Raw genomic sequence first — 17,129 nt, 5'->3', positions numbered from 1 at the left:
CAGACAAGCCAGGAACTGCTGGAGCAGCCTGCCTTTTTCCCCCCGCTGTCCTCCTGGGTGAGGACTGGACCTTCCCTGATAGTCCTCCTGGGTGAGGACTGGACCTTCCCTGATAGTCCTCCTGGGTGAGGACTGGACCTTCCCTGATAGTCCTCCTGGGTGAGGACTGGACCTTCCCCGATAGTCCTCCTGGATGAGGACTGGACCTTCCCTGATAGTCCTCCTGGGTGAGGACAGGACCTTCCCTGATAGTCCTCCTGGATAAGGACTGGACCTTCCTCGATAGTCCTCCTGGGTGAGGACCAGACTATCCCCGATAGTCCTCCTGGGTGAGGACTGGACCTTCCCTGATAGTCCTCCTGGATGAGGACTAGACTATCCCCGATAGTCCTACTGGGTGAGGACTGGGACCCCTGCCGTCCTGTAGGTGAGAGAACGTGGACCCCAAACCCGCTCCGGTTGACCCGGCCCAGAACCTGCCCGTAATGAGTTTTGGCCTTAAGTGGCGTTAATAGTTTTTGTTGTATTTTTGTGAATAAAACCCTGTACATACAATCATTCCTGCCTGCCATCCGCTCTGTGCTGCTCTCACTTTCAGTTCTAAACTCCATGCATACCATGACAAATAAAGTCTGATATAAACTGCTGGAGACATTCTTTTAATGGTATAGTGGTGGTATGGAAATCATATTTCATTATATTTGAGGTCTCTATTTTTAGTTTTAGCATGTGGAGAGTTGTGGAGCTACTTTAGAATAATGAGCTTATTTAAGCAATTCCGTGGTCCTGAAGCCAAAGACAGGAGGACTGTTGTGTTATTTAGCACAACATACAACAGTGGTACAAACAACAACTCAAACACATATACAAAAAAACAGTTCATAGCTCACTTTGCATATTTTCAAACCCTGTATTTATATCAGATTTAGTGATTTACCAAAAGACAAACATACTTTATCGTGTTTGATGTAATTCCTCTTAAAACAGGGAAAAGGAAGGTGGAATATCTATAAGACACAATCCATCAGTGTGCCAACTGTGTGTGCTGTGTAAGATGCAGATGGACTTACTGTCTATAGGGCTGCGTATTGGGTAGGACTTGGTGAAGTTGCTGACGCAGCTGAGCAGCTGGGCGCTGTGACTCTGACAGTAGTCTTTGACAGCACTGATCTGTGACACAGTGGGGGTCGAGTCGGTCCTGAAGATTGCCTGACAGTAGTCCCTGCAGGTGGTGTGACGCCCTGCATAGCTACAACATGTAGAGCCCACTGGAGGTACACACACACACACACAGATTTAACACTAAAACAAACAAGCATTAGTATGCCAGCAATCAGCTAAGCGATCAGAAAAGACAAAGGCCATTTAAGAAGCAGCAGTGAGTGACCATCAAACACTGCCAACATGACATTGCCCTGCTGTTCTGTAAAAGCTGGGCAGTGTTCACAAAGGCATCTATGCTGCCAACTATGAAATGGTTGTGCTAGGGGGCCTTGGGATGTTGTGCTAATCCACTAAAATGCTAATCAGTTCAGGGTCTAGTCGTGGTACCTCTAGATGATAAACACTCCTCAGATTTCATTTTTCTGGCTAAAGTTGTTTGACTAACATTCAACCTCTCAACAGGACATTATTAAGCTCACGTCCTGCCATCCAAGTAACATGGCTCTGCTATGTGTCTCCGTGTGTTGTGCGTTTACAGCATGTGTGACACAATGCAAGAATGAGACCCTGAGAGAAAGAATACAAACAAGCCCATCTACTGGTACAGGACAATAAGAGATGTTCTTGTGGAGTTTATTTATGTATTAGCTGGAAAGAGAGAGGAGCTTGATATTTGTAGTTGTTGGCTTCTTCACTGATCATCCTGTCTATGCAACAACTTACTTTCATTTTTGGTGATGCAGCTGTAGAGGGAGTTCTACAAGGAGAAGAGAAAAGCTGTGATACTGGCAAGAGTTTTTCAGCTACTTTGTTTTTTAAGCATTGAAAAAACAAAAAGCTAGAGACCTACAGAAATGGAGGTATCCAGTACATATTAAAAAAATAGAACAGAACCATTTGTAAATCTTTTCATTAAAATGAATACATTATCAGTTAAACAAAATTCTGAGAATTGTGTATCTGTGCTCTTTTATTCACATTTTTCAACTGATACATATTTTCTTCAAGAAGTATTACATATATTAATAGCATTCATCATTCATCTATATGCATACACATTTTACATTTTTATCCCAATAAGCATAATGCAGTTCGGGTTTACACGTCATTCTGCTCTATTCAACTTTTTAGATATTTACAATTCTAAAATACAGCACATAACCCGGAACTATTGAGTTAATGTTCCTTCTCTGAGGCTCTTGGACTCACCTCTGTGACTTTCTTGCAGACTTTTGTTATGTCATTTTTAGATGTTGCCTAAAATGAATCAAGAAATTAAATTCAACTCTTTCATGAAAGAACAAGAGAAAACACAGTGTACATAGGTAGCACCAAACTAATGCTGGGGCAGCACACTGAAAAGAATGACGGACACGCTGTATTTCCAGTATCTCACCTGTCTGCATTCCCTGCGACACTCGGCTGAGATAGCCAGCTCACAGCAGCCCAGCCCCACCCAGCCATCCGACTTCCTGGATACTCCTAGAGCCAAATCAAACACCACAGAGTCATCAATATCTTACGTATTGGTTTTGTGGGGGTGAGCTCGTACACTTAGTGGAGACTCATTTATTTACTGTCCTAATGTTTGCCTTAATTAAAAGCTGGATATATGACATGTCTTTTGCCAATACTGTGATAATGGTGGAATTTGTTCAATTATGTATTCATTACCGTGTCCCTTCAAGTGAAAACCAATATTATTTGACTAATCTGTGATTGCTCAAAATATTTTGGCGCACTAGTGTATGTTGAGTTTCAAAAAGCATTTTGGTAATGTTGAGGAAATGCATTTGGAGAAATTAAGGTCATTAATTGACAGTGGAATGTTGAATAAAAGTGGTTACACTATCAAAGTAAATCCATAAAAGCTGCTGGAATGCAGTGAACATCAGAGAATTGATGATATCTCACAGTCTGAGAGGACAGGTTAAATGTCTGCAGACTCCTGAGACAGTGTGGACACCAGTGTTTAGTGAACTAAAAGGTATAAAACAATACCTCCCAATCTTGAGGCTATTAGGCTTCTGACAGGTAGATTTGTTCTAAGCACGGACAGCAGGATTCAGGCCTTTGATCCATTGCCTGCTTTCTGCTTTGCTGTGCTCTGCTTAGGGCCAGCTCTCTTCACAGGTACAACAGCTTAACGACTCTTAATCCATGCAGTTAGATACGCGCAGCAGATACAGCTTGGAGTTGAAAGTCGTGTTTCATGTCAGAGGAAAAGTGTGTCTTCAATTTTGAATAAAAACTCAGTCAAGAATCTTTATAATGGCAAACTTACCTCAAGTTTTAATATTAGACAAAAAATGAAAATGAGACCACTTATGCCTATCATTTATCAAAAAAAATATGAAAAACAGCAAACCTTCTACATAATAGCCATGTGTAGAAACACTATTACTAGGATGTTTATCTGAATGTTGCATTTTTAAAGCTCTTTATTTCATCCCGGAAAATTAATTAGCAGCTATTTAAATAATGGGAAAAAATGTTTTAACTTGTTCAATTGTATATTTTTTTAAGCAAGAAATCACAAACATTTGCTGACTTCAGCTTCTCATGTGTGGATGTAAAGAATGATTTGAAAAATTATTGCCTGTCTGGGTTTTAGGCAGTTAGACAAAACAAAACATCTGGAGAAGATATGATATTTCAAGTATTTAAATAACAAGAAAAGCATTCAGAAAGTGCAGTACTCTGCCAAGACTGTTCATTCCCTCACATGGCGCTGAACACAGGCATGTGTTTTGCATGTGTATGTTATGTATGGAAACCAAATCACCTGACCTAAACATGTAGCGGGTGGCAGGAACTGATGGGACTCATAAACACTCCACAATTTAATCAATTGTTCCCTGTATCATCGGTAGCGGTGGATTTGTAGTAGGATTACAATCGTGATCGTCAGCAGGCAGCTGAGGTAGTGTTCACTTGTTGTCATAGTTACAGTGACGCCACGCCACTATCAGATACTGTGCCGCTACCTCAATGGGAAATACTGGATCCAGACTATAAGTCGCATCACTGCCAAAATCTAATGAGGTGGTCCTTGTGTCATTTCTGACCTTCCCTGAAAATTTTATCCAAATCTGTTTTTGAGTAATGTTGTGCACAGACGGAAGGAAGGAGGGAAGGAAGGATTCATGTACGCCGATCATCACATAACTCTGCCAAGGAACGCGGAATAATAAAAATAACTTGTAGGTTAATTATGTTAAAAATAAGTGCTAGTCACAACCCTAAATATAACACTTACATGTGATAGATAACATCCTTACAAGGTGGATGTGTCTAATGTTCAGAATAGTTGCACATCCAGCAGTGAATAACTTGTCCTGTTTCTTGTCACCTAATGAAAGTCCAATAAAGACTTTTTTTAATCACCTTTTTTTTTTTTACATTTGTTTTGATCTCGACCAGGACCTTGGAAAATATCTGTCTCTTTAGCATTGAACCTACCTGCTAACTGTGTCTGTCTGTTGTTTGATGCTGGGCAGGTAATGTACAGCAGGTTAATGGGAGTTTTTTTTTTCACTTAAATCATTCCTGATATCACCACTAGAAGACCCCAACATTAAAATGTTAAAATTCAGCACATTCAGCAGTTAAACACTTTTTCAGCACTGGCTAAATGTAGATTTTTGTCTTACCTGGAAGTGTGGAGTTGATGCACATCCAAAGTTCATTCTGGAATACAAGGGAGATGAAAGGGTTAATGTTACCATGTTACCATAAGGGAACCAAAAGTACCAAAATTTAACCTTAATTTTTAGGTGCTGCTTTGGACAAGTTTAACACCACAAGAATTCCTGTTTGTCATAGATTGTGTTGTTCACATGGACTAAAGCAATGCTATTCCTACTGTACAGAAGGACTGTCATTGAGTTGGGTACGAACTAAAAGTTAAGAGTTGCGAATAGAATAGAATAGAATAGAATAGAATAGAATGTGCTTTATTGTCATTATACAGTGTACGAGATTGGAGAGCTTCTCCTTTTCAGCGCAAACAAGAAGGTGCAAGATAAAAGTCTCAGAAATCTTAAAGATAGCGCAAACAGTCTCTATTTACAAATATACAATATAAATCACATCGTGGACTTCCTCCTGAAGTCCATGATGATCTCCTTTGTCTTTGAGGTGTTTAGTGTCAGGCTGTTTTCTGAACACCAGGTTGTGAGTTTCTGGACCTCCTCTCTGTAGGCTGTCTTATCTCCCTCTGAGGTCAGACCAACCACTGTGGTGTCATCAGCAAATTCGATAATGATGATGTTTCTGTGGGTCAGTCTGCAGTCATAGGTGTAGAGACAGTACAGTAGGGGGCTCAGCACACAACCCTGTGGTGTACCGGTGGAGGAAAGGTGGGGGCCAAGTCTCACAGACTGGGGTCTGTTGGTTAAGAAGTCCTTAATCCAGGTCCATGTGAGAGAGGGGAGGCCCAGGGTGTCCAGTTTGTTTATCAGGATTTCCAGGATGATTGTATTTAATGCCCAGCTGTAATCCACAAAGAGCATCCTGGCATAGCTCTGCGGTTGTTCCAGGTGGCTCAGCACAGCGTGCAGAGCTATGGCGATGGCGTCCTCTGTGGATCTGTTCGCTCAGTATGCAAACTGGTGGGAGTCGAGTGTGGGGGGGGAGACAGTCTTTGATGTGCTGAAGAACCAGTCTCTCAAAGCACTTCATTTTAGGTTAGGTCTTTGTGCAAGTGATTGGATCAAATGAGGTTTGGATCTGATCAGATGTGTTGAAATCATACACAATGCTGGAGGCTCGTCGCACCATTTAGTGAAAAAGGATTGTGGCTTCACTGGTGGTTTGTTTCAAGGAGGAGGGATCCAGACTGGATCTGAACTTGTTTGATTCCTGTCAAAGGAACAAACACCCTCCAAAATGTACGTTATCATTTTTTTGACAGCTTCATTTTCAGTTCAACCTAAACAACACAAATAAGTGAAGCAAAAAGGGAAAATGAAACCATAATGTATTGAAGGAACAAATGGCTGGCCTTTAATTTTGAGAGAAAAATTGGAAGGTTGAAAGAGAAGTCAAGAGCAACAGATTTAGATAGTTGTTCTGCGTCAAAAAGGCTGCTGCATGACTCTGAATATACATCCACCAACCTGTCATGGACTTTGCTGGAGCCTAAGGCTATTCTTCAACCCCTTTCCCCTCCTGCTCTTCCCACATACCCCTCTGCTCAGTCTCCACTTGCCAGCTGTTCTCACCACTGCACAGTCTCCATCTGCATACAGTATACTCCCATTGGACCACCTATCAGCCTATCAGACTGTCTACCTGTTCACTCAGCCACACACCTGGAACTTATTTAACTCTCTGCATATACAAGTCAGTTTGCCATACTTTTTGCCAGATCACAGTTTGTGCTCCAAACTGCTTTGTATCCCACCTGTCCATATGCATTTCCTGTTTTTGATTTTGACACATGCCCGGTCCTGTTTTTTGGGGGATTTTTTTTGGATCTTTGCCTGATGATTTTGGACCTTTGCCTGGTTGGACGTATTGCTGTTTTTTTTTTTTTATCTCTGAAACAGACTGTACTACCCTCTGCCTAACTGCACACAAAGTTGCTACTTTTGCTTTATCCTGATTCTGTTAGGTGATTCTGCATGTGGGTCTTACTAGAACTGTGACAAAAGCTATCTAACTATGAACTTGGAGACTGGATGCTGATCCAGTATGTACTTCAATGTACATGGCTCCTTTTTGATAATCAGTTCACGGCTTGAATGACCAACAGTTTTAATGTGGGGATGGTCACATAAAATGTAAATATGAGGGGTGACGATAGTGCACAAACCAAACTGCATGCTTGGCCTTGGGTACTTACTTTAATGTAAAATATCTAACACATTTACATTATGTTAGGGTTATTTTTAGGAACATATCATATCTGGTATGGGATGAGAAACACATGGAGCTAGAGATAAACTAATTATCCAGTAACTCCTTAGCTTTAAAAAACCTATCACACAATACTAAGAGATACCAGAACATACTAAACAACCGACTCAGATGTTGAAGAGATCTAAATAGTCGGAGAAGAACCTGAGAGACACTTTTCTAATTTTACAGAGAACAAACATTCCATTCCATAAATCAAAACAGTGTTGAAAAACAGGAAAACATGAATCGAATGAAACCTCTGTTGGGTTTGTGGTGAGATGTTTCTGTATTAATCACCACAAACAAATTTGTCTCTCTCCTCTGCCTTAAGGTAGGGGACAGAGAGACACAGATAGCACAGAAAGACATGGAAACAGAACCGTGGTAGAAAGAAAAATCCCTTCCATGTTCCTGTGTTATTACATCCACGTCACTGTTAACACTCCGCCTGTGTCTTTTGGCTGGGGAACAAAGGTTCCTCTCAGCTGGCGTCAGCATCATTTATGAGGCAGTCCAGGGAGTAACAGTGTCTCTCCATAAAGCATAAATGTGATTTGTGATGAAACAAAGGCCAGTAAAGATAGAGCATGACAAGAAGAATAATGTTGCAGTTTAGAAGAGCAAGAGCAGAAAGCCCTCCAGTTGCCTCAGAGTCAGTGTCTTTGTGTGTCTAATAGGGATAATATGACACAATTTCTAGTTTTGCCCCTGCATTTTATTTTAAAATGATAGAATTAAAGAATCTAGTGATTTCCTCAGTTTTATTCCTGCCATCCCAGAAATACCCTGAAATTTACTACTTTAATGAAAAATAAATGTTAATAAAAATGAAAATCCATATCAGATTATGTTCAGTAGCTTACCTGAATTGAGAATTCTTGCATATTCATTTTATTCTCCTTGTAATCATTTTCTTATTTTTTGTAAAAGCTTGTTCCTGACATTGGAAATATTTGCTGAACAACAGCTTTTTCTGGAGATTTTAGCTGCACGCCATGTTCAGGTCAGCATACATACAGGCTGATGAAAGCATAAACACCACTGTGTACAAGAAGCCCATCTACCAATGTCACAATCTCCTTTCACACACTTTTTCATTCATCTGATGACAATTTAAAGTGGTCTCACAAAGTTCCCTACTATTTTTTCTATTGAAGACACAATGGAAGTCTTACTATAGATTAGACCCAGTAGTGTTTTTTAAATTGCCCCCATGAGAAAAACAAAGTTTTTTGAATTGAACTGGATTTTTGTCTCACTTTAAACATAGAGAAAGTCTGAAATAATCCAGTCTCAATTTTAAACAGACATGCAAAAATTACAAGGTACTGATGTAGAAAATCATGACAGCCGAGGACGTGATACTGAAAAAGCTGCAACTTATTCTCTGACATCTTTGCAGGGAGCTGAGACCTGATTCCTGCTCTCCCTTCACAGCAGGATGAAATAATAACAAAGCTTCACTGAAGCATCCTGGCCTTTTGTACACTGTCCAGTCTTATGTGCTAGATGCTAAATATAATGAGTATGCAATTCCTCTTTCATAATGATTATGGCATGGGTGAATAAAGCCAAAAGGAACATTAACATAAAAGTCACCCATATCTTAATGACTACCACCATCACTTACACCATAAAAGATCAGTGGTCAGGACTCTTTCAGAGACATGCTGTCAGTTGTGATAAAGATGAACATGAAGATGTACACAGAGGGAGGGTCTTGCAGTCGGAAAACGCATACAGTTTTTTTTTTCTGCATTAAAACGGCCCACAGGTTGGTGCAGTGGGAAATAGCCTTATGTTACATGTCTGTGGGTTGTAAGAAACAGCCCCAAGTGATTCAATGATTAACAAGTGAAGTTTAGTGACTCAATTAGTGAGTTCAATTTAGACTTACACTGAAATTTTTGTCTTATACTTGCAGACTTTTACAGGCTGTAATTATGACAGTTTATTATTTGTTTTCGTATGAAAGTGTTTGGATTTTGTCATGATTATACAGTGAAAACTGTGCCAGCATTGAAATTCATAATCAAGTTTGGTTTAATCTCAAACCTAAAATTAAGAGCAATCGTTACCTTATTACCAGCGACAACTTGTTTTATAAGGTCTGTGAAACAAACCTCTACACACTGTTATTTCCTTCATTTTTTGTAAAAGCACAGCAGCAAAGAACTTTAGTTCGATTCAATTTTATTTATATAGCGCAGATTCACAACATATGCCATCTGAAAGCGCTTAGCATAGAAGGCTACAGACCTTACATGTTATCAACAGGAAACAACAAATCCAACAATCCAAAGAGTACCTTTGGATTCCCTACGAGCGACAGAGGGCTAGGGAGGGGGGAACTCAGACAGAAGGTTGTCAGTTGTCAGCATGCAAGTGACAGATAAAGACTTTACATTGCTTATTCTAGTTTTGCAGCAGTTTAACTGTATAGGAACGGGACATATGTTCAAATGAGAGCAAATATTCAGGGCTGCCGAAGTATAATTACTGGTGTGTTCTGACAAGCTGCTTGGAGGGAGGCTAGACCAAACAGCACCAAACCAGCCTCTCTGCTTTGTAATCAGCCATGGTGGTAGGAAGAACTGAGCCAGTGTGTGTGTGTGTGTGTGTGTGTGTGTGTGTGTGTGTGTGTGTGTGTGTGTGTGTGTGTGTGTGTGTGTGTATGTGAGTCTGATTTAACCAGGTGCTCTAGTAACCACAACCACTAACCCACTTCCTGAATAGGTCTAATGAAAGAGTTGATACTAATTTTGTCTTTACACTGGCCAGAAAGAGATCAACACAACCAGACACCACAGCATTACTTTTGATCGATGGTACCAGAGCTTAGATGGTGTAACTACTCATTGTGTATTCATTCAACCGTGACGTCACTCGCTGGTTTCTGCACTGAGAAAATGAAGCCAGATATTGCTACGTCCTGGTTGCCATCTTGGATTTTTGAAGTCAGAGACAAAAAAAGATTTTCAGAGGGTGGAGCCAGACAGCAGCAATTGATCAGACTGATTGAGAGACGAGGAGACTCTGTCCCGCCCACATTTACCGGCTTCTGCTGTTTACCGATGCTTCTGTAATTACACCTAACACGTGGGTTTAAAGATTCATTCCAAGTTATAATTTCAAATGGCAGTTACACAAAATTAGTTCCACCCATAGTCCGGGAGGCCAGATGACCTACCCAGAAATGTGATTTTTTCCCACTAATTTTTCGGTTCTTTTTTACTGAAAATTAACATGGCTGTTGTAGCCATTTCACTCATGGCAATCACAACATATTACATATCATATAAAAGCTTGGAATCATTAGTTTACAAATAGCATCATATTGTTCTTGTATTTTCATTACAATAGAAATGACATACGATACAATGACAGCATGTTTCAGAGTTAACTTTTTCCCGGAAATGTTTAGTATTAGCAACTCAAATTTTATTATACATATATTTATGTCAATTTTTTCATTGATATATAGTATATTCCTGATAGAATATATTCTGTATTGCATATCTGCACTATAATGTCATACACTGCAATGTTTGGTTGCTAACAAGTATTGACTTATTGCATTATCTTTGGATTCATTTTGGATCACTTTTCATTCCGTTTGTTGTTCTTGTTACTTTAAGCCTTTATGTTCTGGCTGAGTTAAGGATGTTTTAAAGGTTTTTCAGTAAAGGATGAGGGTCCATCATGGGTGAAACCAGCAGATTTCACAAAGGTTCAGATTTTACCCCAGAAGTGGCAGATACTATGTATATAGCAAAGTAAAAAATCTTTGAGCATTAACAGTTTTTGATCGTATCAGAGTTTTGGTAAGTTATATTTCAACTTTACATTTCAGTTTCTGTTTTGAATCCAAATTTGAATTTACTGTTTATTAGTTAAGTACTAACAACACGTAATCTGGTATTTACACATGTAACAATAATATACTTGCGTGTTAATGTTTTTCTTTAATATGTTTTCAGATACCAATAGAGTTGTAGGCTGTTCTGTTGATAGTAGAGCAGATAACTGCAAATTTCAGGAGACTCGTTCCTTTCCTTTAACAAGCACCAAAATTGATATGCATAGTCCTTGGGGATTGCTCTTTTGATAAAACCCATTAGCCACCTAAAAATTCACGATGGCGGCCACTTTTCAAGATGGCCACCATTGAATATACAGAAATATTGCATTTCACAATAAAATCGCAGAGACTGGTCCTGTTTGAATGATCTTGTGTCAAATCATACATTTTTGACTATGTAGAATCAGAATTTGGAACCCCTCAGCACCAAAGAACTTTTTAGCCTCTTTTAGCTCATCGTTTTGTTTTTAATATTTTGTTTCAACTTTCATCAACCTAGTTTCCAACAGCAGCAGGTTGTTGTTTTCATTTCTATAAATATAAATCAAATAAACTGGTTCCTCTGTCACAGGTATGCAGAGCACTGCTCAGCTTTGATAGTTGGTGAAAAGGAAAACATGTTTGAATGAGATGTGCCTATACCAGACAGAGTTTAAAATAATTAAGGTGTCTTACCTTAGTTTTATGTAATCAGAGAACAAATTCAGGGCTTTAGGCCAAAAACCAAGAGCACAGTTTATCATTTACTGAATTTACATTCTCCTAATGACAGGTGTATTTCCACCATGGGGACTCTTCCAGGAAACAAGAACTTTTTGAGTTCCTAAATCTGGGTTTCCAATGAAGAAACAAGGGTCCAGATTAAGATCATTTATACCCCCAAAAGTCCCTCAGGGGGAATACCTTATGAAGATTCCTTGTGGACTGTGCCACCAGTTAACTGATGGGCAAGTTCAGTGGGTACTCAAGGTTAGATCTCAATCTCTGAAAGTCCAATGTTCAGGGGATGTTGTCTGTGAATGTACAGCATGTGTCATTGCCATATGGGAAATTGACTCACCATAGACTCTGGACAGTAACCAGGTAACCTTTGGAGGAGATGCTTCAGACGTGACTCACTCTTTATAGTTGCAAGCTGTATAAAAACAAAAATCCAGAATTTATGTCACATTCCAAATCCAATTCTTTGGGAGTGAATAACAGAATAGTAGAGAAAACTTTTAGTGGCTAGTCTATGTACCATCACAGATATTGGATCAAAAATAATAAGAGATGGACAGTGAGGTTAATTAATCTCACTTTCTCCTGTAAAAACAGAGGTTATATTGTTAGTGTCCTAATTTGTTCCATAGACAAAGTGACTTGGATAAGAACCATCATAATTAGCCTTGGTGTCATTCTTGTGAATGAAATCTAACCACAAATAAAGTGCATGTCTGTGTGCAGCTCAAATTTTAAAGTGCACATGTGCCAGGAAAACAAATGGTTATAGTCATCCTCATAGTTCATCATTGCAAGTGTTGCAATTGAAAATTGCTGCCCGACCTTGGGGGTGCTTGGATTTATACATGCTTTCCATTGACAGCCTAATCTGTAACTAAATGTTATGTTCAGCAAAAAGCGCACAGTCTTCCTTTAAGAAACATCAAGTCACACGTGTTTTTATGTGTTTGATATGAGGGGCAACACTACCATTTGCATAGCAGACCAGTGTTTACCTGCTATGGTGTCTGCTGTACACTTTCAAAGCACATAGCACATGTCAACTGGCTTTAAATGAACAGCCTGTTGCCACACTCAATGTGTTGGAAAAGGGGGAAATGGGCTCTGCTAAATATGATGATTTTTAATGAGCCATCAAGCTCTGACCTAATGAGCCCTGCACTCCACAAGGAGGTGTTTTGTGGTATCAGGAACCAAGGCCTCAGCAGCAGATCTTTTAAGTCCTGGAAGCTGTGAGCAGAAACCTCTATGGATCAGGCTTCTTTCAACACATCCTCTGATTTGTGGCTTGCCCTTCATCAAGATGTAGGTAGATGCTTACCACTGCTGACGAGAAACACCTCAAAGTCTTGCCATTTTAGAGATGCTCCAACCACTTCATTTCGTTATTATACCCACTCATTTCTCTCATATCCAACATGATGACCTTAAGAGCATTCAGCATCAACTTAAGAACCCCTACCTGTCAGCTTTAAAAGATCTTCATGCCATGCATGTGTCTGCTCTCTTAATTTCTGATCTGAAAAATATGTAATGAAACCTAAACGCATTTGCAAAAATGCACTTGAAAACTTCCACCGTCCATTGTTGTCAGGAAACACAGTTCTGATCAACACCTTTGACTGTGTTCTTACAAAAAACTGTAAATTATCAATGAATCCTGTATCTCAGGAGACGAAGACGAAGAACATATTAAAGAATTTATAGTGAAAGATTTACTCCTAGGGCTCTATTGCTGAGTCATTAGTAATGATCAAGATTGCTGCATGTAATATGTCCTTTTGATCCACGAGACAATAAAAAGATACTTGTTGCACCTTTGGTCTTGCATGTCACTGGATTTCTACACAGAGAAATGTATTCAGGCCATGGGAAAGGGACGGAAAATACACTCAGTCCCAGCACTTTCTTGATATGCTCATTTAGACATCAACAAGACCCCCAAGTTTGTGGTGAGCATCCACAAACACACTCAGCCAAGTGGTGTGTGAACATACACGGTGAGAGCCTGGGAGAATGCAGCCACTGCCAGCAGTGTCTGGCTGAAGTGTGAAGTCATGAAACCAAGGGAGTGAGATTTACAGCTTCACACACACTCGTTTCTGTGGATCATCTCTTTTCATCTACAGCGATAAGGCATTACTGTGATTCAAACAAAGTCTGTGAAAATAAATAGACAAAGACTATCAAAGATGCTTGATGGTCTGTCATCACAGTGTCATCATTTTTCATTTTTTGCTAAGGAATATGAAAAAGAAACTCTTGTGTGTCTGCCTTTGTAAGAAAATAAGATCAAGAGTGATACAATAAACAAACTGTGAGGCATGGGAAAGTTGAGGGACATCATGGAGAAAGTAACATGAGGCAAAGAACCAGTGTGAAGTGAAAATATAGGTGCTGCTGCTTTTCTAAAAACAGAAACTTTCTTACTGTAGTTTAACTGCTGATTTGGAGGCTGTGACACATATTGTAGTAACATCAGTGTAACTTACACCCTCTGTGGATATCATCATCTAACATCCATTGTGAAAAAATCACTCACATACAAATCATAAAAAGGAAACAATTTTATCAACCATATGTCTGTACATCGATGGCAATGCTACAGACAAAATCAACTAATAGCTAAATCAGCCCACTTTGAATGGTGCCAGTTTTCCAAAATTTTAAAATAATATATGCCAAAACATACAGGTTTCTTGTTGAAGAAAAGTTATACTTCCTGTTTACATCTCCCAGGACCCCAACCAGGAACTGGGGTTACAAAGTGAATTGACTTTTGAATTGCTGAACTATTTAATATTATCTAAGTCTAAAATGTGCCATTCTTATATTCCTGGAACACTGAAACTCACCTCTATCCATTTTATAGAAATATTTGCCTGCTGTACAGACACAACACAATAATTTAGAACTGTGCTCATAGGGTGAGTAATGGGGGGTTTCTCTGACCCACAGAGCCAAACTTTACCTGCTGCAGGTCATGATTAAGTCTGAAAATGCAAGTGTGCAGATTGAAGTTTCGAACATCTCTGTTCGTAGTTTATTTAAAAAATATTAAAGTAACTATAATCAGTGGTGTTAGATCACATGCCTGCTTCTATAGGGAACTATCAATTCTGCAGTTCCCCTCAGCACCAAAGAACTTTTTAGCCTCTTTTAGCTCATAGTTTTGTTTTTAATATTTTGTTTCAACTTTCATCAACCTAGTTTCCAATAGCAGCAGGTTGTTGTTTTCAATGAAAAGATTACGATCAACCCACTGTACATTACCTACTTACCAACAAGAGCAGAAAAACACAGAGAGTAGCTGCAGAACACAGGGCACACATTTAAACCATAAACACAGACATTCAAGAATTAATGAAGGGCAAAGAGCTGAGCTAAAAGAAGGGGGGTATACTGAACTTGCATTCATAATGTGGAAGTAAATGAAACATAAAAGAATCCTGAGGTTGCATTGCACCTTCTGGATGTGCAAAACAGCCAGGTAATATATTTGCCCCAACAATGATATGAGGTTGTTTCTGTTGCCCCGAAAAGGCTCATAAAATTCAGTAAATGCTGCTTCCAACAGATTTCAGTACTGCATGCTTTCTATTTTCTTTTATAATGCTCACTCATGTGCCTGATATCCTCTTTGTCGTACACTGCACTGGTTGTTCTGGTTAACATTACATGTTTACTCTATTTCTAATGCTGATAGTTACAATTTTTTTCTGATTCAAGAGTCCCCCCACTGCTTTACATACGTTTCTCCATATCTTTTGCTTGGGTAGAAAGGACAACTGAGAATGTTTCATGTTAGCATATGTCGCATTTACATCTGTTTGAACATCAATAATCATTCCCAGCTTACTAATTTCTTTCAGGTCAGGCAGCAGGTGTTCATAATGTGGTTGTTGTTGGAGTTAACTGAATCAGAAGAATGTAACACAGGCTTGCTGTCAACTTAAGACATCCATTCCTTTACCAATTCCATCCCTGCTAAACTGACAGAAACGCAACATCAAATGAAGTGAAAGCGATTTGTTGGCAGAGAATCCAAATGAAGAAAAATCTCACTGATACAACAAAAAAAATATGAAAACCAACGAGCCAAGGTGGCCATTTATAAGACTTTCAGTCTTTATGAAAGGTGAATAACTGTGGGCTTTCAGACTGATGGGTTCAATCGCCAACAGAGATAGAGGCAGGCTCATTAAACACTCCACAACCAAGAAAAATGGTTCAGTGCAGTAGCAGTTTCCAGTTGTGTGCCATCAGAGTCTGACAGCTGGCAGGTTTTCATTCCAAGTAAAGTCAAAACAGCCAATTACAGATTATGAAGTATGAAGATATGTTAATCTACAGAATTCAATCTCTGTCTAGTTCAGATGGAATGAAATACTATAGACTTCTTGGCTATCAAAAACATTTTAAATACATTTTCTCTATAATAAAGTTCCTACAATCATTTTTATTTGTTAAAACATTTTACTCAACAACTTAAACATTGGCAAACATTTAGGAATATAGTGACATCACTATAACACAATCTTGTAGGCCAATGGGGGGAAAAAACAATGAAATACATATAGCAAAGAAAAATACAAGTCTTTGTAGATTTGAAGGAATATACCAGATCTAACCTACATGTAGAGATAGAAATAATGAAATTTAAGAAGCTTTCATCAAAACTTCAAGGAACTTTGCTTTCCTAGGAGCCAATGTCTAGGAACTTCCCCAGGTTTAAAGGCTTTTCCATTGCACTGCATTTTCCACAGCAGGGCTAAAGCTCCAGAACTATTTAAGCAAATTAATCTAGAAACAAATCAAAAGCTTGACTGTCTCAAATTCTGTTGGTCCACTGCTTGTACAATTTCAAAGGCTTCTTAATCCATATCAGCTTTGCCGTTCTTTCAACCTTTATTTTCTTTATATAACTACCAGAACTGCTAATTTTCTGGGTGTAACCAAGCACATGGCAGCTTCCATTAGAGCTAAAATGGTCTTGGTGATTACGTATGCCTGACATCCAGCCCCTACACCCCAACACCAACAAATGCAACCGCCCACACACACAAAACTTTAATCACACCCTCCAAAGGTTCTTTTAAAGCCATTATACTTCTAAAACGCTATTATCCTTCCTTTCCAGCTTTCTTGTCTTTTATCACTTCATTTCATTTGTTTTTCTTTTAAGATGTTCCTCCCAATATTCCATTGCTAGTGTTCATGTTCATCTTTCACTTTTTCATCTTTTTCTGTTCTGTTTTTATCTTTAGCTGTCAAACAAAATGGTGAATACCCCCCAGGAATAAGGTTTGAACTGTCATCCTGTTTGCTTCTTCAAAAGAACAGCCTCTTTCACATTTCCTTTATGTCCCTTTGGCCATGAAGCAGGACATGAGGGCTTCAGACAGATACAGAGGGAAAGAAAGAGAGAGAGAGTGTGTCACCTGCTCCCAACTGAAAAGGGGTGTGACAAAACTTT

General features: G+C 39.2%; 1 protein-coding gene across 1 annotated transcript in view; it reads right to left on the bottom strand.

The window, feature by feature from the left end:
- The window catches only part of reck (reversion-inducing-cysteine-rich protein with kazal motifs), an 81,644-nt gene that overhangs the window by 45,517 nt on the left and 18,998 nt on the right, over positions 1-17,129 (bottom strand). Inside the window, exons 3-8 of the mRNA XM_023271774.3 lie at positions 11,991-12,065; positions 4,818-4,854; positions 2,561-2,646; positions 2,374-2,421; positions 1,888-1,921; positions 1,071-1,268 (exon numbers count right to left, since the gene is read on the bottom strand). Coding sequence (XP_023127542.2) covers positions 1,071-1,268; positions 1,888-1,921; positions 2,374-2,421; positions 2,561-2,646; positions 4,818-4,854; positions 11,991-12,065 — 478 coding nt within the window. The remainder of the gene's footprint in view (positions 1-1,070; positions 1,269-1,887; positions 1,922-2,373; positions 2,422-2,560; positions 2,647-4,817; positions 4,855-11,990; positions 12,066-17,129) is intronic.

This window comes from Amphiprion ocellaris, chromosome 22, assembly GCF_022539595.1.
Source record: "Amphiprion ocellaris isolate individual 3 ecotype Okinawa chromosome 22, ASM2253959v1, whole genome shotgun sequence".
NCBI lineage: Eukaryota > Metazoa > Chordata > Actinopteri > Pomacentridae > Amphiprion > Amphiprion ocellaris.
Note: the sequence above shows the minus strand (reverse complement) of the source record. Positions and strands in the feature narration are given on the sequence as shown.